This window comes from Parasteatoda tepidariorum, chromosome 12 (assembly GCF_982258835.1).
Source record: "Parasteatoda tepidariorum strain Cologne lab strain chromosome 12, Ptep-v5.0, whole genome shotgun sequence".
NCBI classification, from domain to species: domain Eukaryota; kingdom Metazoa; phylum Arthropoda; class Arachnida; order Araneae; family Theridiidae; genus Parasteatoda; species Parasteatoda tepidariorum.
The window spans coordinates 34,865,170-34,890,034 of record NC_141766.1 but is presented as its reverse complement, the minus strand read 5'-3'; the positions used below and the strand labels follow the sequence as shown (position 1 = coordinate 34,890,034).

The 24,865-nt window shown below is 28.8% G+C and overlaps 2 protein-coding genes across 2 annotated transcripts; one reads left to right on the top strand and one right to left on the bottom strand.

Annotated features, from left to right (window-relative positions):
- Positions 1-1,540: 1,540 nt before the first annotated feature.
- On the top strand, positions 1,541-7,786 carry LOC107443338 (uncharacterized). The gene is made up of 2 exons (XM_043041050.3): positions 1,541-1,587; positions 5,459-7,786. The coding sequence occupies exons 1-2, from the start codon at positions 1,548-1,550 to the stop codon at positions 7,528-7,530; spliced, it is 2,112 nt and encodes a 703-aa protein (XP_042896984.2). The 5' UTR covers positions 1,541-1,547; the 3' UTR covers positions 7,531-7,786.
- Positions 7,787-13,813: 6,027 nt separating this feature from the next.
- LOC107443339 (uncharacterized) lies at positions 13,814-24,197 on the bottom strand. The gene is made up of 3 exons (XM_071188218.2): positions 24,064-24,197; positions 16,435-16,535; positions 13,814-14,251 (listed from the first exon to the last, which is right to left on the bottom strand). Coding segments are annotated over exons 1-3 (453 nt in total). The 5' UTR covers positions 24,065-24,197; the 3' UTR covers positions 13,814-13,900.
- Between the last annotated feature and the right edge of the window lie 668 nt (positions 24,198-24,865).

The window sequence follows — 24,865 nt, the reverse complement described above, 5'->3', positions numbered from 1 at the left end:
CCTAACGTAGAAATTGCATTGAGAATATTTTTAAGCATGATGGTAACTAACTGCAGCGGAGAACGCTCCTTCTCCAAATTGAAACGAATAAAAAATGAATTAAGAAGTACAATGCTTCAAGAGAGATTAAATAGTTTGTCGCTGATGTCCATAGAATGTGATATTCTCAATACCATAGATTTTGAAGAAGTGATTAACGATTTTGCTCATCTTAAATCTAGAAGGGTACCTTTGCAATCAACATAGAATTAATCTAAGGATTTTAAGTTAAGCGAGTTACTTTTGTAGATTATTTTTTATATTTCCTATTTTTTTATAGCTAGTAACTAAATAAAAATAAATTTAGAACCTTGTTTGTCTTTCTTTATCTATTGTAACTAAATAGTGTTTTCTCAAGGTCATAGGGGCCCCATGATTCTAATGTGCCCAGGGCCTCAAATAGTTTAAAGACGGCCCTGGTAAGTATTAAAATATCGAATAAATATAATTATATCCACGAATAAATTAATATCAAATCGGATGTAATAAATATTTCGGACATTCACCAAAGCGACTAATTTGATAGTCAACATTCACCTTTGAAAGTCAACAACCACCGATTTCGGTCATTCACAGTAACATGCACATCATTTACATAATAACCTCATCAGGACGATTATTTCATACTTTGCCTAAATAGCATCCGGCATTTGAAAAAATAAAAATAATTGGTTTTGTTGGCGATGATCTCGTAAGGCGATAAAGAATCATGCATAGTACTGACAAGGAATATATTAACCTCGAAGGAAAAGTGGATGAATACCCCAAGGAACCCATTATAAGACACGTGGATTCAAAAACAAATTTAAAATAATTTTGCCTTTAAATTAACAACAAGTTCTTTCTGGAACAAAACACCACGTGAAGTGAATCAAAATATGAACAAAACCGTTGAAAATAGATAACGGAAACATATTTATCTAAATTGAAAAAATATATTTATGATACATTATAAGACGCATGAATTCAAAAACAAATGAAAAATAAATGTTGCCTTTAAAATAACAACATGTACGAATTTGAAGTTTTCTGAGGAATTAATATAAATCTTCTATATGAGATTTATATTTTATATAACCAAATATAAATGAAGAACCTTACTTTATTTATTTAATCTTCGGTCGAAAGAAGAGTATTTTATGGATGCAACAACCTAAAGACCTTTTTACACGGACTATTTCTAACATCCAAGATATCAAAAATAGTTGAAAGGATATAATATTATTGGGCAAGTCTGAAAGGATATTTTCTTGAAAGCCTTCTTTACCAAAATTTGATCAGGACATTCCTTGCACAAAAGAATACAAAAATGTCTGCATTATATGTCGGCTTTCTTTGATATTATATATTGGAAAAAAGCTTTTCTCTTTACCAATGATTTGAAATGAATGTAAACAACATATATAGACCATAAGTAAATCAATGGCTTGAAACAATAATAAGAATACAAAAGAAAAATATACGGTTTATAAAACCGGAACAGAAAATGTTTTGTAACAGAAAATCACATGTTTCTCGAAATAAGAGTGGTTCAAAAACTCGAACACAGTAAGCTATTTGACTTTACTACTTATCTTTTAAGTATTTATTTTTTTATTTGGACTTAATACTTTTGAAAACATTTATGATAATTAAATTAATTAATCTTATTTTCGTTCAGAAGTTTATTTTTTGCCCTGAAATACTTTCAGAATTAATTAAAGAGTAATAAAATATTATTTAAAGGGAATTATCTATTATTGCATTTATATATAATTTAATATTTTATGGGAAATTAAAAAGAAAAATTGCAGTAAAATGCTCAGTTTTGCTTAAATGCTTTTATTGTAGTAAAATGTTTAAATGTACTATTTTATAATAATATTTTGCAAATCTTTCCGAAAATTTTTAACTTCCTTTTAAAAATTTTTTTATAAGAAACCAGATAAAAAAATAGAAAACTTTTTAAAAGTATATTTGTTAACTGCTAAGTTTAAATTCCGGTATCTTATTGAATACTTAGATATTTCACATAATACTTAAAATTGCCTATCAAAATATGAAATGATTAAAAATCAGTCTATGGATAGAATGAGAAATAGCGAACTGGTAAAGTATGCTAAGTTTAAATTCCGGTATTCTATAGAATACCTAGATATTTTATGTAAAACTTAAAATTGCCTATGAAAATATGAAATGATGAAAAATCAGTCTACGAATAGAATGAAAAATTACAAACTGGTAAAGTATGCTAAGTTAAAATTCCGGTATTCTATAGAATACCTAGGCATTTTACGGAATGCTTAAAATGGCAGTCAAAATATATAACGATTAAAAATTAGTCTATGGATAAATTGAAAAATAACAAACTGGCAAAGTATGAAATGCATCAGAAAGTATGCTTTGTAGAATTGCCAGAGCTTACTTTATTATCGATAGTATACATAGTAGGTATTCTTAATGGCAGTCTACCACAATTTTACAAAATAAAATTTGGTTTTCTGGAAAATGAACGTTATTTAAATAATAGTTTCCGCTATCTAATATAATTCCTAATATCTAATATAATATATATTCCGCTATCTAAAAGTTGGCTAATAATATAAATTGAAATTTTCTCTCATTATAATTAGTTTTACTTGACTCAGAAAATGAGCTCGACTGTAAAAAAAAATTTTTTTTTGGTATATAATTAATTATATTTTTAACAAAGCAATCGAAAAGGTTTAATATTCCTCAACTGCTTTACATTTTGTTCATGAAAACTAATGAAAAATGTGCATTTATTCAGTTGCGAAATAAAAAAAAATTAGCAATCTCTATTTCGAACGATAAAACTTAACTTTTTTACCATTGCCCACCCGATTGACTCTCGTTATTCAGGGCACATTTGTTGGCAACTCTTTCAGGGGCACCATATTAAGTACGTTTACGTTGCTCCCATAATAAAGACAGTTAGTACAGAAAATGAAAGAACATCTATGCCTAGTCCAGGATTCGAACCCAGGACTTTTCTGTGGTGAGATCAACTCATCCTGAATCATAAAACTTAAGAACATTAATTTCTATTTCCGTAATTTTAAGAATAAATGTTCTGAATTGAAGTCAAATTTCTTAAATTTGCCTCAAAAATTTCATTGAATATCTATTGGAAACAATATCAGTCAATACCTTAATTTACAATTTTTTTTCATTTTATAACCGTCGTTGAACAGCTGATCCAATTTTTGAGTTTACGACTCCTGTTGTTCAAGTACGTAGGCTTGTAATTTTGAAGCCAATCCAGAAGACAAGGGAACTGCTGGATCAAGTATTAAAAGAGAAATTTGCCTTCATGGGGGACTTTTTGATGAAATTAACACGGGCTTGCGTTACATGTACAGGAAAAACACGAAAAAACCCCATGGTTAGTCTAATGGCAAGGGGACTCTAATCCATGATCCGTCTACCATTGGGGATATTTTACTTTAGCACTATGGTTGTTGCGAGCCGGATATAGAATTCGTATCGACTAGTCAACGCTGGCATTCGAACCCGGGTCACCTCATTGGGAGGTGAGTGCTCAATCTTCTGAGCCAGCAGGGCTTTAATTTACAAACAGATATTTGTAAACTTATTAAGTGTTTAATATCGAACAGATAAAAGGAATAGATATAAAAGAAGAGATATAAAAAAAAATTTTAATGGTCGCCAAACTTATAAAGCTTCAGAACTACTGTTGCTGTTTTCTTTTTAAATCTATCGTGAACTACCAACCGAAAGAGCTATTAACTTTTAAAAAAATCTTGCATTTTGTTTATTGCTTAGCAACCGTATCAACTTACATCTCTAGTATATATAAAGTCAATTTTAATTAAGCACATAACAGGAAAAAAATGAAATGGAATTGTACGTAAGAAAGAAGTTGAAGTATAGTTATCATAATTATATAGAATGTTGTTACAGATTTGTTTTACCAAGCATTCAATAAATCGCATTCAATAAAATATTCAAAAATGTAACAAGGATGCATTTTATTGAACACATTCCTGTTGCATTAACTTCAACGACATTACATTGAATTAACTTGAATGAGCCTCTTTTTTGCCATCAACAAGTTCTTATAATCTTGGGGGAATACATTCGAATAATGGGTACAAGTATTCTTTAAAGAGTGGGTACATAATTTAATGAATTCCATACTGGAAAAAGAAATCTCATACAGATATGTCGAGGTGGATATAGCTTTCGCTTTGAGTCAAACCAGGACCGAAACTTGGTTTCTGTGTCAATGACGGTTATAAAAAATAAAAAATTTAATAAAAATTTCGCGTATCTGTAGATTGATTACTGCTCTAAATTAATAAGTTTCCTCTTTAGAATTCCCCATGTAAGTTAAATTAAAAATTTACTTGTACTTCTGATTTCGAGTTAACAGTTTCAAGCATTTCCAGATCGATCACTGCTCTATAATAGGTAGAATTCTCATGCAAATTAAATTAAAAATTTACTTGTACTTCTGATTTCGAGTTAACAGCTTCAAGCACTTCCAGATCGATCACTGTTCTATAATAGGTAGAATTCCCATGCAAATTAAATTAAAAATTTACTTGTACTTCTGACTTCTAGTTAACAGTTTCAAGCATTTCCAGATCGATCACTGTTCTATAATAGGTAGAATTCTCATGCAAATTAAATTAAAAATTTACTTGTACTTCTGATTTCGAGTTAACAGTTTCGAGTGTTTCCTGATCGATGACTGTTCTAAATTAATTAGGTTTCTCACTGGAATTCCCATGCTAGTGAAATCAAAAATTTAGTAATACTTCCGATTTCGAGTTAATAGCTTCGAGCATTTCACTATAAAAAATCCGGATCAAATTACGGTAAAAAGTTCTGGCACTCAAGGTGGCTTTTCTTTTTACCGTAAAATGCATTTTTACCGGAACATGTTACGGAACAAAAGATATGATATACGATTATGGTATAATATTTTACGGTAAAAATGATTTTACAGATGATATATTCAAAGTGCCGATACCGTAATTTTTTACAGTGTTCCAGGCACTAATTTTATTTTTTTATGTCTATAAAATAAGTAAAATTGAATTGTTATCCAACAAATGCAAATCACTCATTATAGTCAGTGAAACAGTGATCAATATGGTTGAAAAATGAAAAATTACGGAAATTATTACTGTAAAAATTACAGTGTATCAGATTTTTTTACCCTAATACTCCAAATGTAAATGCTTTTTTTTTACTTCGTTTTTTAACAAGAATTTATTAATATATATTAAGTGCGGTCATTATAAAATACCTTGGATATGCTATTTCTTCTCATAATAAGAAGTTAAATTTAAGAACTGCAATTTAAAACCAAATTGCTATTAAACGTATTTAAAATTTAGTAATTAATTACCTTAAATTTAATTTAGAAATTATCTTTTTTTAATTTTAGGGTTGATGATGAATTTTTTATCTCTGATGATCATAATATCCTCAACTCAGCTTTTTCTGTGTTCCGATCCAAACTATTCAGCTAAGTTTTCTCAAGCCCAAAGTCGAGAAGGAAACGTTCTCATATATCCTCAGAGATATTCAGATCAATATCTTCTTGAAAAGAGAACGATACCATTACTGTACAATTCCAAGTATCAATCTGATCCAGATTTCCAGGGACCGTTTGATCCCTGGGCAGGACGAAAACGATCTGAATTATTAAAGAATACCCAAAAAGCAAACAAACTTTTAAATTTAAACAGGAACTTAAATGCTTATCAAGAAATAAGCAATAGCGGCAAACGTGACTTTGAACAAGACGGCTTTAATTCCAAACCACAAAAGAGGAACATTTTATCTGTTGATGAATTCGAAGACTCTGAAGACGAAACAAGCCAGGAACTTTCTGATGAGACAGGAAATTATGACTGTAATATCGGAAATGGTTTAACATCTTGTTATGCTGAAAGGGGTGGAGCTAAGCCTACTGCAGATGAAATGTTAATTCCTTGGAACAGTAAAAGTTTAAATAATTTTCCTGATCAAATGGAAATATTTGACACAGAACCTGATAAATTTGAAATAAAAAAGAATTATAGTCCTTGGGGAGGAAAGAGGTCAAAAGTGGTTCCTTTCAGTTATTCAAATGATAGGGGGATTTCGAATTATGAACAAGAAGGAAAAATTACTTCAGAATTTAATAACCGTATAAGGAATTTCATTTTTTTAGCTGGGGGAAGGAACTACAAAGGACTAGTTGCTAAAGAATTAAAGGATTTAAATGAGTATATAATAAATAACTTTTTAATAAATTCAAAAAAGTCAAACATAAGAAATAAAAGGGAGCTTTTAAAAGGGAAAAAAAATTTAAATGATGATGTGGGCTTTTATGTTGAAGAGGATAAATTAAATTTTAAGCAAAATAATGCTTTAAATTCATTTGGAAGCAATAATAAATTAGATTGGGCTATTGATACTCCAAATAATAACATTAATTCTGATCAAAATAATTATTTAGTTGAATTTGAAGGTCAAGAAAATCAAAAAGGTCAAAATCAAAACACAAAGCAGTTGGGTGAACAAAAAATTGTTCAAAATTATAGCTCGTGGGAAGAAAAAAAAATTGGGGAGTTTTTGCGGGACAGTAGGAGTTTGGATGATGTGGAAATTGAAAAGGAAGGAAATCAGTCGAGAAATTACATTCAAAGTAGTCCTTTTAGAAATCTTCGAAATTTTGAACCATGGGCAGGGAAAAGAAATTTTAATGTCCCCTTAATTGATGATGTGGAAGATAATGATAAATGTTCTAGTTTTAATTGCTTCAAAAAACGCATTATCCAAAATGAGAGAAATGAGTCCAAATCAACGTTAAGAAATCTCCGAAATTTTGATGCTTGGGGTGGAAAAAGGAACTATAATGCATGGGGCGGAAAGCGAAGTTATAGTCCTTGGGGTGGAAAGCGAAGTTACAGTCCATGGGGAGGAAAAAGAAATTACAACGCTTGGGGAGGAAAGCGAAGTTACAGTCCTTGGGGAGGAAAAAGAAATTATAACGCTTGGGGAGGAAAACGAAGTTACAGTGCTTGGGGAGGGAAAAGAAAATACAATGCTTGGGGTGGAAAACGAAGTTACAGTCCTTGGGGAGGAAAAAGAAATTATAACGCTTGGGGAGGAAAACGAAACAACAATGATGAAAAGAAAAGTTACAATCCTTGGGGTGGAAAAAGAAGTTACAATGCATGGGGCGGGAAGAGAAGTTATAGTCCTTGGGGTGGAAAAAGAGCCAACAAATGCGAAAATTCTGCAGGAAGTAATTCTAATAACGGCCAAATAAAAAATGAAGATATTAATTGGCTTTTGAAATCAAATCCTAATAAAATAAAAAGTAAGGGGAAAGAAATTACTGTTAAGAAAAGATTTTTTGAAAACCCAAAATCAAAATTGTTCTTTGTTAAAGGCGATATTAATACTTGGATAAATAAAACAAGAAAATTTAATTCCTGGGGAGGAAAAAGAACTTTATTGTTTTAGAGACATTTTTATGTCGTACCTATAACACTTTAAGGTAGTAAAAGTGAAAAGAACTTGACTGAAGGATCAAAAACAAAAAGTTTACTGTTATTTCTACTTACAACATATAATGTAATAAACTTGCGTCAGTAATTTTAAGAACATTTGTTAACGGTTAGTTGTCCTTAAGTACAATTTAACCACCTAAGCAGTTATTTCTAAGAATGTTATTGTAAAAGAAGCCAGCTATTCAACCAATAAAGTAAAAACAACTGTTTTTCATGGAGTCCATATTTTTTTGGTCTTTGTTTTCTGCTATACACAACACAATTTAAACTCATTTTTATATTGTATTTAAAGATAGTTAATTGCATTACACAAGTATGTTTACGATAACCACTTTTAATGAAGAAAAAAAAACTAGTATTAAATTCTTTACTAGTATTAAATGTAATATTTTTACACAGAGCAAGATGAAACACGACGTAAGAAAATAGACTTTCTTCATATTTTTGTCTGAAAATAACGAGTCTGTTATTTAGTAGTTTGTCTGTAGTTTCTATTTACTATGCACTGCATTCCCAAAAATCCATGCTTCCAGTTCTTCGACTTTGCGCATTTTAACAGCACACAATAACAGCTTACAAGCAAAGGAAAGGCGTTCTCATTGATAATTGGACCGTTGCCAACTTGATGCAACAATTCCTTATGGGAGGCCAGCACTCTTTCCTCAAAGCTGTGGTTTTGATATATAATTCAAGCACATTTGCTTTTACAGATTTATATAGTTTCACTTACAGGACAGAAAAAGTTCAAATCAGTTGTGCATTGTTAGAGCTTATTAAATATTGTGGAAAATTATTAACTTTTTAATAATAAACATTACTAAAAATATAGCCAAAGACAATATAAAAAACAAAAAAGTTTTAATCCTTCCATGTTGTATAACTTCCAAAACGATGTATATACTATAAAAGAGTATTACGAAAAAGTATTCACATTTCAGGAGTCGCATTATTTAAGCAAAGTCAAAACAACGAAAGTTATCGAAATTTGACGCATCATGATTAAGAAAGTCAAGATTGAAATATATAGAATTGTTTGATTGTCGTAGAAAATAAACACGAGTTGAAAAGCGATTTGAAAGCGATATATATATATATATATATATATATATATATATATATATATATATATATATATATATATATATATATATATATATATATATATATATATATATATATATATATATATATATATATATATATATATATATATATATATATATATATATATATATATATATATATATATATATATATATATATATATATATATAAAAATTATATCTTCTTCTTCAGGAGCGCAACAGCCCTTTGCAGGCCTTGGCTGCCTCAACAGCACGCCTTCTCCAGCTCCCTCTGTCCATGGCAACTCCCTTCCAGTTCTTAAGTTTCAGGACTTTGAGGTCGTTTTCAGTGTCTTTGAGCCATCGAGTAGATGGTCTACCTCTAGAGCGGAACCCCTGAGGGTTCTTGAAGGTGGCAATTTTTACAGGGCTATCTTCAGAGCCTCTCCATATATGTCCGAGTCATCTTAGTCGGTTGCTTCGGATTATCTGCATAATTTGAGGATGTTTATAGAGCCCATAAAGTTCAAAGTTGTACCGTGTTCGCCAACATCCCCCCTCTGGTATGGCACCAAAGATAGTTCTAAGTATCTTTCTTTCAAACGCTTCTATCGGGCGTTGTACAGTCCGCAAAAAAAAAAAGATATCACCCTGAATAACTTTCGTTCTAATGATCCGATTTTCACGAACTAAGTGTCAATCTTAATGGTTCCTGGGGGTGACCTCAAATATGCTAATTAATTAGTGCTAGCTATTAATTAAGTTACGAAATCAGACACAAAAACGTACTTTCTCTGAATAAACATATATTTTTTTTTACATATTTGGAATCTAGACACTTGAATTAGGGGGGGTAGACAAAATTTTAAAACAATTGGGTCGTAAATTGGGTTGCAATAAAGGTTTATATATTTGGCGATAGTCCAGAAAACCGCCAAAAAAAGTCGCCTGCGCAAATAAATATTTTAAGATAACCCTTGACTGATTCAAAAGAGAAACGCTTAATTTTACTAGGTTGCTAGGCAACCAATTTCTGACTGTAAAAAAATTGAAATAATGTTTTGTGATTGCTCTGAGAGGTTTAATTAATAGTTAATAGAAAACACCTCGAAGTTTCTAGGCAATAGACAATTTTTCAGTTCATTTATGTCCAAAAAGCAAAAAAAAATAAATAAATAAATAAAATAAAAAATTATTTTAATCTCTTTTGAAAAGAAAATTTGAATCGATTTATAAGTTTTCAGAATTTAAATACATGAACTTTTTATCTGATATTATTTATATTATGCTATTTTTGATATGTTTATTCGAGGATTTCATACTAAAATCAAATTAACATAACTTATAATAGCTATATACAAAATTTTAGGGATAACGATTTTTACAGCTTTAATCGAGTCTTCTAGGCATGAAAGTTTGAAGAAAAAAAAAGGGCATGAAAAATAAAATGTAGATTGTATAGTAATTCTAATGCACATTCACAAGGTTTTCTGTAATTTGCGATTTCTTTTTTCTATAACTCAATGAATTGCTGAATGTTTAGTGGCATTTTAAAAACATTGAAATATGTTATGTTTAAGAATAAGATATTGAAATAATATGTTGCATATTGTATGATTCATTGTTTAAAAAATTGCTTCATTTTGCTAGATATTTACGTTACATGGTTTTCTTTGGATAAAGATGATTAGCAAATAGCATCCACATGTTTCGATACATTCTGAAACTTACGTTCGCAAATTCACCATAAAATGTCGCACAGCATATTCTTCAATTACGATAAGCTACATTTACCACCAAATACTGCTACTATGATTATTTTTGTTATATATATATCAGATATATATATATATATATATATATATCTGATATGATACTCTCTTTTTAAACAGAGCTCGTAAGGCCCTTAAGATACTGAAATGGGGGCACGAAAACTTAAAAGATTTTTTTTTTCCTAATGCCCGCCTGTGTTAACATCAGTCAATTCAGGCATCTACAGGGCGACAGATATCTGTGTGGCCTAAGGATTCCTAACGAGCATCAAACATTCTCAAAATTAAGTGTTCATTCACTGGAAAATTTAGTGTTTATTCAATTTAAGAACTGTTCCTTCACTTGGTTATCTTACTACTTATTATTTAAACCACCAAAAGCTTAAAACAATATTATGTAAGTTATCTAAATTTTTTTTACATAATTTGCATTTAATAACAAATATGTCGACATGCATTTAATAACAAATACGTCATTTAGCTAAAATTACAAATTTTGAAATTTTTATGATTTTTTTTTAAAGACAAGCTAAGCTTAAATATTCCTTCACTGGTTAGTTTACCCTATAAGATTTTGAGAAATTTGCGATGTTGTGAGAGATGCTTAAAAATGCTGACTGCGTATTTTTATTAATATTTATAAAATATATATTCAAGAAATTGATGAATATTTTATTCCAAATTTATTCATTCGTATGTATATTATTGAAATTTTATCAGTTATTGAGAAAAAAAATTAAAAATAATCACATTAAAGAAGCACAATCTGTTGTATAATCATATTCTATCAGAAGCATGCTTTTATAAAACTCCACATTCTCTGAATAAAATGTATTTTATTCAATAAAATGTTTTATTCAAATTTCTTTACTAAATTGCAAATAGAATTTTAGACGACTAAAGAAGAAACATCGTATTTTATAGCTTAAAAAAATAAAAATGAAAAGATAAGCAAACGATTATTAGCGAAAAAAATATGAATGAAATTTTATGCTAAGCGCGCGAAGTCAAGTTCCTCGCAAGTTTATCACATTTTAATATTAATCGCTCCATTTAATCATTTCTTCATTGTCGCCAAATTATTTTTTTAAAAATAATTAATTTTAATTTTTCTCAGCTTCTAATAAATAAAAACAGTTGAAACTTTAGATTTTTCAATTGAAAAATATGTAGATTAATATGGTATAAAAAAATTCATACCTTATAATTCAAAAATTTTTCATCCTTAATTTAATTAAATAATAAAAAATAATTAACAATTATTAAAAATTATTTTTTTCGTGAAATTATCTTTGGGTAAATGAGTTTTATGACTGGGTGAAATTTTCTTCGAATTGCTTTATTAGTTTTTAAAATATGACTAAAAACGTAAAAAGTGAAATTAACATTAAGGGGTACGAACTTTGGATCGCTCTCCTGACCAAACTATAGGGACCATATTTCCCAGATTGCGGCTACCCCCTATATTTTGAAGGTTAAAAATCCAAATATGTAAGAAAAAATATATGTTCATTCAGAGAAAGTACGTTTTTGTGTCTGATTTCGTAACTTAATTAATAGTTAGCACTAATTAATTAGCATATTTGAGGTCACCCCCAGGAACCATTAAGATTAACACTTAGTTCGTGAAAATCCGATCATTAGAACGAAAGTTATTCAGGGTGATATCTTTTTTTTTTTGCCGACTGTACGTCAAGGTTTAAAGTCCAGGTTTCGTTTCCGTATAGCAAGACAGGCAGAATGAGTGTCTTATATAATTTTAGTTTTGTTTTTCGGCTAATAAAATTCGATCTTAGTTGACTCTTTAGTCCAAAAAAACATCTGTTGGCCATATTGATTCTATTGTCAATTTCAGGTTTCAGTTTGTTTTGATCATTGATAATTGTACCAAGATACTTAAATTCTTTAACCTTTTCAAAGGAATGTCCGTTTATCTGCAAAGGTTCACTATAGTTTACAGTTGAGCTTGAAAACTCCATGAATTTGGTCTTGTCTTCGTTAATGGAAAGGCCCATATTTATAGCAGAGGCCTCAAGGGCTTGAAAGGCATCTTTAACAGCCCGTTCTGATCTTCCAATGATATCAATGTCGTCCGCATAAGCGAGGATTTGGAGAGATCTGTTCCAAATAGATCCTCCTCGGTTTAATCCGCTATCCCGAATGCATTTCTCCAATGCCAGGTTAAAAAGCAGACAAGCAAGAGAGTCTCCCTGGCGCAGGCCTCTTTCGGTAATGAAAGGTTCAGATAGATGGCTTTGGATTTTAATCCTGCATCTCACATTGTTGATAGTGGCACGGGTGAGACTTACGAGTTTTGTAGGGATTCCGAACTCGTTCATCGCTTCAAGTAATTAATCTCTTTTAATACTATCGTAGGCAGCTTTGAAGTCCATAAATAGGTGAAAAGTCCTGATGTTGAACTCTTTAGTTTTTTCAAGGATCTGTTAAATTATATATATATATTATATATATATATTATATATAATATATATATATATATATATATATATATATATATATATATATATATATATATATATATATATATATATATATATATATATATATATATATATATATATATATATATATATATATATATATATATATATATATATATACACATTATATACATATATATATATATATATATATATATATATAGAAGAGAAATATTAATTAAAAAAAACAAGGGGAAAATATTTTTAAGGAGGAGAACAAGAAAAATTATTAATAAACAAAATGGTTTTAAACATATTTAAAAATTTTAAAAAAATCAAAAAAACCCGGAAAACAAAATAAGGAAAGGATATAATCTCGTTGTTGTCAGCTCACACGATTATATCCACGAAAAAGAGTACTTTCTAATATTGTATTAATATTACCAAAGCAAAATATATCAATACAATAGTGAGAGGAGCAGCTAAGAAAATTGAAACGAAAATAAAACATATTGCGCAAAAAATACAAAATAAAACATATCGAGCAAAAAATACAAAATAAAAGTTCAAGAAAAATACAGAATAAAACACAAAATGTAACATATAAGGCGATTAGTGAATTCAAATGTCCTTCGGCACTTGCAAAAATGATTTAAAATATTTTTGTAACAAGTTTGCCGAATTACAAAATATGGAAATAAAAGCATAAATACAGGAAAGTGGGGTGCATTTTATGGCGCGTTCTGGTTACAGTACATTTGGTTTGTCAGTTACCTCTGATTGGCCTGAAACTATATGAGTGCAAGATAAGTTTCGGACTAATTCAGTGCTTAAAAACAGAACAATTAACATTGTTTCAATTATTTAGTAGCATTATATTTGCTTGGATACCGAACCGCACAAATCTTAAGAAAATAATCGAGAAAACAGGGAATTATATATACAAAAAATGCAAAGTAAAACATAAAAATTCCTTTATTTAGCATGTTTCAATGAAACTTCATATTAATCATTTTTTTAAGAACTCCATGTCCCTTGTAAAATATTTATTCTAATGCCTGAACTTTGGCCAGTTCATTTTGAATACATTTATTTACAGCATTGTCTCGACGGTTGTTGAATTGGCTTCGTATTTCTTCATTGCTTAAATATGATGATTGATGAGATTTTTTTCCACGAACACCCAAAAATCCGGGAACAGGCTCTTTAATTTTGCTTTTTTCCGACTTTTTGCCTCGAACTCCGACAAACCCCGGAGGCAATTGATCGAATCTGCGAGCATGTGCGCGCTTTGGTCCAGCTTCTCTGATGCGTACAAGTGAATCATCAAAATCTTTTGGACGTAGCATATTTTGGATCAGCATTTGTCGTAGCGCAGAAAGAGAATCTTTTGAAATCTGAAACAGGTTAAAGTTATTCAGCAATTATATCATCTATATATAGCTTTGCAAAATATTTTAAGACAATAAAGAGAATCTTTTGAAATCTGAAGCAAGCTAAAGTTATTCAGCAATTACAGCATATATATATAGCTTTGCAAAATATGTTAAGATAATAAAGATAATCTTTTGAAATCTGAAACAAGTCAAAGTTATTCAGCAATTACATGATCTATATATAGCTTTGCAAAATATTTTAAGATAATGAAGATAATCTTTTGAAGTCTGAAACAAGTTAAAGTTATTCAGCAATTACATGATCTATATATAGCTTTGCAAAATATTTTAAGATAATGAAGATAATCTTTTGAAGTCTGAAACAAGTTAAAGTTATTCAGCAATAGCATCATCTATATATAGCTCTGCAAAATATTTTAATAAAGCAATGTTTTGATGCAGACTAAGCTACAAAGTCTATAGTTTAGCCTTTGAGGGTGATCCATAATGATGAATGGTACTTAGGGATTATCCCGCCGATTTGTCAAAGCACAGTGGGCCAGCATCCAAGGTTTCGTGGCCAAAATTAGTATTTCGATAAATTTTTTTTCAATATTTGGGGGTTTTTATGTGCAGGTAAATTGAATTCATAGTTGAAATTTTGAAATACACTAAAAATACCCATAAAACCAAAATGGTGGCAAGAATATGGCGAGCAGAAAAAACGTTTAAATAATTAAATAGTACGTTTAAATAATTAAATATAGCAATGAAAATATAATAATTTTCGTAATTTTACATTAAAAATGAAAAGCAAATTATATTTCCGAAGTAATATTACAAAATAACGCGAAAACATGAAAAAAAAACTTAATTTTTGTTTTTCGGTATATTTAGTCCACCTTTGCAATACGGGCAAAATGGGGCAGGTTTTCGCGAAAGAAGAAATATCAAAGAAGAAAACAAAAAAAAATTTAAGCTAATTACCTCGTGGAACTTTTTGGAACTAAGTTTTGAAAGTCATTCAAACATTGTAAAATGTCAAATTATTAGATATAAACTATAAGTTTGTCAAGAATATTAACTAATCCAACAAATTGAAAAATTGTACTATAATTTCAGACTAATTACTCTGATAAAAATGTAACAGTAAGGTGAAATTCTTATATATATTTCTGAAATAAGGATTTATAAGTTACATTTAAAAAAAAAAATTAACAAATTTTTCATTACATTGTACTCTCGTCGGTCCAAAAAGTAAATTATAATGTTTGGAATGATTATGAATACTTAATTTAGGCTATATTAAAAATACCTACGCATATTTTAGTTGAAAATTTAATTTTGGACTCCTTTAAAAAAAATTTTAAGTTTACTTTATATTTATAATTTTCAGATACCGGTATACCAAAAATAGAATTCAAATTTTAATTAAGATTGTTAAAAGAATAAAATAGTGTCAAACCCATTCGGAAACTTTAAAAACAAATTTTCATATATGTCAAACATATTTGGTAGAACATAAATTATTTGCCAGTTTAATTATAAAATGGCGAACTCATAAAAAAATATTGTTGCTAGTTCTCAAAAAGTTATATTAATACCTTTTATGTCAGTTTCACTACAGAGACAAATAAAGCTGACAACAGTATTTTTAACGTGTGTTTGTTTTAATTTAAGACACGTTAGATAAGAAATATTTGCAAGTCTGCAATGTCAATTTTTTCTAACTCAGAATGCTTTACAAACAAAAAAGTGAAATACAAAATGTATGAATAAAGTGGGTGAAAAGATTTTCACTTTTTCCGACTTATTTTTATAGAGTACTTTTAAAAACAGCACACTCTGAAAATTTAAATCTGAATTAGAATTCTAAAAAAAATCAATATTTAAATATAAGTAAAGTATACATTTATTGGAACTATATTAATATTTTTTTTTAAATTTATTCCAAGAATTAATAGATTTGAGATTTAAATTTCCAAGATAGTACAGTTTTTAAATAAAAACTTTTTAACGTTACCATTTCATAAGACTACATACGCGTACTAGTGCGTACAACCATGGATCTTTCGTTAGAAAATATAAAAATAAAAGTTACTTATACTTTGCATCAGGAGACATGTTTAATTACTGAATATGATTTTAAAAATAATATAAATAGTAAGTTGTTTGAGATAAATTTGTTCATACAAATGATTTACCTCTGAATCTCCAAATTCCACATTGTCGGGCATCAAAGAAGCAAAACTGAGAGAAATGATAATAGGTACTAAAATAAGATATGGCCAGCCTCTCATCGACACTAAAAAATATTTATGAAAATACATATATAATACTATATATAATACTATGGTTATTTTCATATTTAACATCAACATGTATTACAATAGATAAGTAGTATAAAGAATTAAATTTATAACATACATTGTTGAAATTTTGGTGCAATTTGAATAATCAGCAATTTTAGTATGATTCCAATTAAACCATATTTAAGTGCAAATAACTCAACCTAAACAAGGCCTAAGAAAAGAGAATGACAAGAATGTTAAATAGCATATGCTCCATTTGAATTTTGAAACATTAAAAACTTAAGATTGACGGAATAATTTGAACCATTATATTGTGCAAATGGTCAGCAATTTTAGTATGATTCCAATTGAACTACATTTAAGTGCAAATAACTCAACCTAAACAAGGCCTAAGAAAAGAGAATGACAAAAATGCTAAATAGCATATACTCCATTTGAATTTTAGAGCATTAAGAACTTACTATTGACAGAATAATTTGAACCATTATATTGTGCAAATGGTTAGCAATTTTAGTATGATTCCAATTGAACCAACTCAACCTAAACAAGGCCTAAGAAAAGAGAGGGGCAAAAATGTTAAATAGCATATACTAACATACTCCATTTGTATTTTGAAACATTTAAAACTTAAAATTGACAGAATAATTAACGTGGTTAAAATATTTTCTTCTAACTTCTTAAAATGTTTATAAACTTTCCTATGGAGGATTAAAAAGACCAAAGTTATCAGTACATATTGCAGAATTCTTACAGATCTTAGTTTTAGCACACTTTCTTCCTTCCTCAAAGGCATGGCAGCACGGTGGCCATCCATACAAATTTAGATCAAACTGCCCTAACTTTTGTTTTGGATTTACATGAACCATAAAAACTTGGCTTTTCTTTATTGAAGGGAATGGAGGACGTTCAGGTCCCAAAAGAAAAAAATTGCATCGTAAAAATTAAGGTACTATATGATAATGATATTTCTCGGAGGAAAATTATAGTTCTGGTAATAAAAACGAAAATATCCGACATTCAAACTATTTATTTGCTAATTTTTCCACTTATATATTTGTAGTTAACCTAAAATTCAAATTTTCAAAATCATATTTCTTATTACCACACATTTAGTAAAAAATACAAAACTGAAAACTAAATTTAACCGAACAAATGGTTTTTATCTCACTCTTTAAGGTTGATAAAATTAACACATTTGTCAGACTTTCATATTATAAAACCATATTTTATTGTTAATTTTACCAAAATCATTACTATAGCGCTTTGGTAAAAGTTACCCAGATATTTGGTGTTTCCATAGAGCCAGAAACACGGTAAATTTTACATATTCTGGTAGTTTTGAAAATACTTTTTTTCCTCGGTGCAGACACTCCAACCATCTGAGTCTAGGACAACCTCTTTTTCTAGTTCCTGTTGGTATGGTTAAGAAAATTTTTTCGTGGTGCTGGCATCAAGCATTTTGTTTATGTGGTCAACTCATTTCAATTTTTAGATGCCAACCATACCAGATTCAATTTTGAACCAAACTTCTAACTTCAATTTTTTTCAATTCATAATTTCTTGCGGCTAACGAGCTCTTCTTCATCTAACATCAACTTCAGTGATAGAAAAATTGAAAGCAAATATTTCATTACTGTTCGCAGTTATTAAACTGTTTGAAAATAGAAAGATTATTTTAATGGTTAAAAATTTATGCCATTGTGTATTCATTAAGTTATTCTTCTTTATTTTTTTTACATTGAATTTCAGTAACTATTGTAATTGTATTGAGATAGTATTTTCTATATATAATTGTAAAATTTTATTTTCTGAGATTTATTTTGAAAAAATGAGATTTTAGAAAAATTGGTGGAGGAAATCAAGCATGTCGAAAAATCACTATAAGCCGGCCGGACTGTCGGTGAAAAGAGAGCGTATCTCAAGTTACAAATGGTCATGAGTTCGAATCTCGGGTAAGGAAATGGATATTCTTTCCTTCTTCTCTGTATTATCTATCGTCACTCTGATAGAAATGTTGGCCCACCTAATATGGAACCCCTGAGAGAGTGCCCAACAAATCTGCCTTGTAAATGCTTGAATTGAAGATATGTTAACACAGGTGGGCATTAGAAAAAATATGATTACAAGTAATCATAATTACACGAAGTCATGATTACTGCCACCTGAATGACTGAAGTGAAAAACTGGGGAGGGGGGGATTGGGGGAAAAATAATTACTATAAATAAAGGAAAATGCTGGGAGGACTTCACTGCCAAGAAAATATATGCGCATAATGAGAATAAAAGCAAGTTTTAAAGAAAGTATTGCTCATTTTGTTCTTAAGGCATCATATCTTCATTAAATGAAATTCCAATGCCTATTTTATATATTTTTTAAAAAAAAATGAATACTTGAAAACTGCCCGATTTTACCCATTTATTCTTTACAACATTGTCTTTTGTGCCGAGGACAGTTTTATCTTAAAAATTCAGATCAGTACTTTTGAAATATAAAGGAGTATCTAGTACACGTATAAGGAGAATTATTTTGAGTTTCCCCTCTTAGTCCCCTTGCCGTCAGGTTAACCGTGGGAGACTCTCGTGATCTTCCTCTCCGTGTAACGCAAATGCTGGTCAGTTCCATCAAAAAGTCCTCGACGAAGGCAAATATCTCCCAATACTCGATCCAGGAGTTCCGTTGTCTCCTGGATTGGGTTCAAAATTACAAGGCTACCGAGTTGAACATTAGCAGTCGTAAACCCATAAAATTGGGTCGGCTGTTCAACGACGGATATAAAATAAAATAAAAAGTTTCCCCTATTGAGTCGTGGTGGCTCAGGGGATAGAGAGTTCGCCTTCCAATGAGGTGAACCTGTTTCAAATCCCGGCAATAGCTGGTTGATTAAAATTCCACTCCCGTCTCGCACCGACCACAGCGCTGACGTAAAATACACTCAGTGGTTGACGGATCTTTGATTAGATTCTCCTTGCCATCAAGCTAGCTGTGACAGGTTTTCGTGGTTTTTCTCTCCATGTAACGCAAATGCGGGTTAGTCCCATCAAAAAGTCCTCCACGAAGGCAAATCTCTGTCAATACTTTATCCAGGAGTTCCCTTGTCTTCTGGATTAGGTTCAAAATTGCAAGGCTATGGAGTTGAATATTAGTAGTCGTAAACCCAAAAATTGGGTTGGCTGTTCAACGACGGTTATAAAATGATAAAATAGAATAAAATGAAAAAAATTTCCTCTATTAGAAACGGGTATCCCCTCATCAATAATCGCGGAATGAGTTTGTCACCACTTTTAATTTTTATAAAAGTATTACTCTAAATAGGACCTACTTTTTAAGGACAACTCATCGTAGCTTATGTAACATGAAAATAAGAGGAAAAAAGTGATGAGCAAACGCAAACCCCAACGTTAACAAACAAAAGAAAGCGTAGGTTGAGTTACTTGGCATAATTTCATGACACTTGCAAAAATAAACCATTTACTTTATTGGTATGAATAATATTTAAATTTAACGTATATGAGATTTATTTTAAGAGTTTTTAATTTTTTCTATTGAAAAATCATTTACTTTTTTTCATCCTATTTAGTCAAATTTACGAAACAACAGCTGACTTCAAAACCAATTCGAAATTGATAAGGCGTTGAATTTATTTGCGTTTTAGATGTAGAACGCAAAAACATTTCCTATCAAGAAATTAAGTTTTTGAGGAATGTCTACAACTTTGCTAATTGGAAAGACAATTGAAATTACTAAAAACCAATGTGATATTATTAAATAAAATGTATTACTATGAATAAATAAATTTCAATCCGAAATTCAACAACTACTTAATGTTACAATTGGATTCAAATAAAATGTTGTTAAGTCTATCAAAGAAGAGAAAATGTATGAAATAAAGTGTACTAGGTATTTTTAGGGATTATATAAATTCTTCGTTGGTTTACATCTTCAAATTTATAAATTTTCAAATTTAAATATTCCTATCTTAAAATAATCTTAAAACAGTAATATAGCTGATTTTTTTTTGTTTTTAAAAAAAATCAATTAAATAGAAACTTAAGTTTTGAAATTTCGAATTATAAATTACTCTTATTGATTATGAAGGTTTATTGCTGCTGTAAAACAATAAATTTGTTACAACAAAAATCTACATTATAACATATTATAAATAATTTTACGGCTTACTCTCGGATACAAAAATAAAGGAATGATATTTTTTGTAAGTTTTAAAATGGTTTCAGGAACTTAGTTAAACCGGATAAACTGTGCTGTAACTTCGCAATCTCTAGCTGCGGAACTCGGTGACCCTCAATTAAAAATTGCACAGAAAAAAGACTCTGCTAAAATTACCGTATAGTATGTTAATCAGATTTTTATTTAAAAATCAAGCATAATTGTGTTTAAAAAAAAAATTTCAGTATTTAAACCATTCGTTTGCTGTTTTTATCGTTAATATGATAACGGTTTATCAGAAATTCTGATTATCAATATTATAATTCTTATTATCATACATTTAATAAACAATACAGAACTGAAAAATAAATGTAACCGAATAAATGATTTTTTTTGCCATGCTCTTAAAGTATCATGATAAAATTACCTAACTTTACCACATTTGACAAATTTTATCTCATGTTATAAAACCATATTTTCTTGTTAATTTTACCAAAATCATTACCAAAGCTCTTCGGTAAAAATTACCAAGCTTTTTGGTGCTCCTAGATAATACCCAGACACGGGTAAATTTTATCATATTCTAGTAGTTCTAACCATACTTTTTTTTCTCAGACTAACGAAAAAATTTTATCCTATAGAATAAATGCTGCCATCCTTTTTCTAAAATCCATATTGCATTTTAACGTACTGCCATTAAATCAAGGAATATTGATAAATAAAATTATAATCTAAACTATAAGATTTATAAGTCAAAGCACTATAGTGTTAAAATAATTTATTTTAACATATTAAATATCAGAGGATTTTGAAAACTCGAAATCTCTTAATTTGTAAAATTTTTAAACATCAATTCATTTAAAAGATTTTTTTAATGAAAACGACAGTTTTTCAGTACTTTCAGTACTGACAGTTTTTCAGTACTGCTTTTTTCAGTACTTTCTCTAAGTTATGTGAATCTATATTATGTAGTTTATGGATTCTATGTATAACTATAGAATCCATAAACTACTGCTTTGATTACAATTTTGATTTGGTTACAATTTGCTTTTGATTATAATTTGATTTTTTATATTTATTTTAATTATATTTAATTTTCTTTTAAATTCATAAAGTACGTATGTCCACAGATTGCTTAAAATTTATAAGATGCTCATTATATATGCTGAAAGTAGTTCTACTTAATTTTCTATTTAATGTTCTTTCCATAAAATATATTAATTTCTAAAACTTTTTTAAGGTGACTCTGATAACAATTTAACAAAAAATTGAGAATTGCATAATATATATGCTGAAAATAGTTCTACTTAATTTTCTATTTATGTATGTTCTTACCATAAAATATATTCATATCTAAAACTTTTTTAAGGTGAGGCTGATAACAATTTAACAAAAAATTGGGAATTGCATAATTCAGGATTTACACAACCTTGCCTCAAAAACAATAAAACAATTTATAAAATGTAAAAGTTTTTGGATCAATGGCACTCAGGGTGCTAGTGCTTTTTACTGTAAAATAAATTTTTCCATAATTTTTACAGTACTATTTATCTTAAAATCACTAAATAGCTGTAATTAAAAAAATATTACAGTAAAAAATAAGGTATAAATTTTTACTATAAAAATAGATTTTTCGTATGTTGCACTCAAGGGTTCTTTTTACCGTAATTGATTCGGAACTTTATACAGTGTTGAGAATAATATTATAAGGTACAGATGAATTTTAATTCAATTTTTTTTAATTAAATTTAATGATTCATAGCCCAAAAAAAGAAAGCAATGTAAGAATAAAGTGCTAATCAAAACTATTCCAAACATAATCTAAATCTAATCTAAAATCTAATATTTAGTTGTCTGTATTTAACTTTAAAATGATAAATATATTTAAATTATCAAAATGAACAGTGAAAAAAGATAAAGAGTTTTACATATGCTGATAAACTATCTTAATTAGAAACATTAATAAATTAACTGATTTATTTTTTATGTTCCAATAAGCTTGTTAGGTTTATTGTAGCTTTCAGAATATATTTCTGATCTTAGAATATAATTTATTATAGTTCTCAGAATTTAATTCCAATAAAATTCTCATTGAGAACAAGTTTAAATCCTATACTATAAAAGTTAATTGCGAGTACAAGCAACGATTCTGAGACATTAAAACATACGCAACAAAAGAAATACGCTAAAAATGAAATAACACAGTTTGTTGCAGTAAATGTATACGTTATTCATGTAAGTCATTGGCATTAATTTAAGTGTCAATTTCGGCATTAGTAAGTAATGTCCTCCCCAAAATTAACTTTTTTTGGAGATGTGGAACTCAATCGATCAGCTGAAAAATAAAGTTCATTTTTAATTAAAAATTAAAAAAAAGTTTGCTGAATAAATTTGCTAAGAACAAGAGCTCACAAAAGGCTTTTTAGCTTTATTACTACTACTCAGAATATAATTCTCATCTCAGAATATTATGCCTCTCAGACTATAATTCCAATAAAATTCTTATTAAGAAAGCTACCAGTTGAAATTTTATGCTATAAAAGTTAGTTGCAAGGACAAACAACGGTTTTATTACTTAAAAAAAAAAATTAATAAAATAAAATTATGTACCAAAAGGAATACGTTAAAAATGAAATAACACAATTTGTTGCAATAAAAGTTTTCTCATTGTATACACTATTCTTGCAAGCTATTGACAGAAATTTAAGTGGCAATCAAAACATTAATAGTAATGTCAGCCTCAAAATTAATTGTAGATCTCAACCAATCAGCTAAAAAATAAAATTCATTTTCTCTTAAATTCAAAAAACGTTTTTTTTAAAAAAGGGATTTTGAGTAAATTTGCTTAAACACTAACCAAGGGACCTAAAATATAGTATCTGGTGACATATATTTTGTTAAATTTAATATCAAAGCAAAATACTGCGAAGCATCTTTCTATACCATTGTAAGAGGATTGCTAAAATTTCCTCCTGGATCCTAAAAATTTTGTATTTTTCTCCGTGGCTAAAAGTATTTTGGGAATAGACTACTTGAGAAAAATTATTTTTTCTCCATACTGAAAGCAAAATTTTAAAAAATGTTTCGATACTGAAAATAAAAATTTCATAAAATTAAAAATTCTGACTTTAAAATTATTTCAGTTTTAATATTGGCATTTTTCTCATCAGGGTCCTATTACTCTTGGGGACCTAAATTACGGCTCTGAGAATAAGTTAATATAATGTTTCATTGCCTTTTAATATTGAATCACAAAAAAAAAATATCATTTGCTTAGTCAGTGTTAAATTGTTCAACAAAAAAACTTTGCTATTTTATTCCATGCATAAAAATAAAATTCAAACAACTTTACTTACTATTAATATCCTACAAATTTAATCGTGTGCGTTAAATTAATCTCATATAATCAAACTCAAAAATTTTCTCCAGTTGCAGAAGAAGCAACAAACATTAAACTGTGCCTCTTGAAAACTTTATGCGTGTTTATATACTCTTCATTGTTTTTATTTTTACTTTTGCTCGATAATTCCTACCTTAATAAAACGTGAGAAATGCTTCTGCGCAACAAATACCTCGTGAATAAACCATTCCTCTTCAAATTAACCTATTACACATTAGAGCAATTTACTGGCGAATAGTATTGCCATAATAGTCATTACATGTCATTCAAGTGGCTAATTCTAGGCGACTCGATCAAATTAAAGAATACCCACTACCTTTCTATCTTAAAAGAAATAACTCCTTGCCGCACATTAACAAGTGATGGAAATGCTTAAATTTGTCCGAATCATCAATAGATTTGTTTGGAATGTGCTTGAATTATTTGTCCAGTTTTTTTAGTGTATGCCAGGCAATAAGATTAATTTATTAATTCATTACATTAATGTCTTGATAAAGACATTATATACTAAACTGTTGAGTGTAAGGATAAAAAATATCCGTTTAAGGGTTTTAAATTATTAAGTATTGGGAAATTTGTTTAGTTTGTTCAGAGTATTCTTTATAAATTATCTTTAAATGTATAAGGATGGGGTTCCCAAATTATTTCAATTTGTGGCACCATTACGAAATATAAAATTGTACACGCCTATCATATAATATTTTTCTGCAGTTTAATATTTATTATATACGTAAATGTATGCACGTAATATTTATTTA

Coding starts and splice junctions, on each gene's coding strand:
- LOC107443338 (XM_043041050.3), top strand. CDS start 1,548: ATGTTTCTCGAAATAAGAGTGGTTCAAAAACTCGAACACA. Junction 1,588..5,458: donor GGTTCAAAAACTCGAACACA/GTAAGCTATTTG, acceptor TTTTAATTTTAG/GGTTGATGATGAATTTTTTA.
- LOC107443339 (XM_071188218.2), bottom strand. Junction 14,252..16,434: donor TGGAATTTGGAGATTCAGAG/GTAAATCATTTG, acceptor AACCTGTTTCAG/ATTTCAAAAGATTCTCTTTC.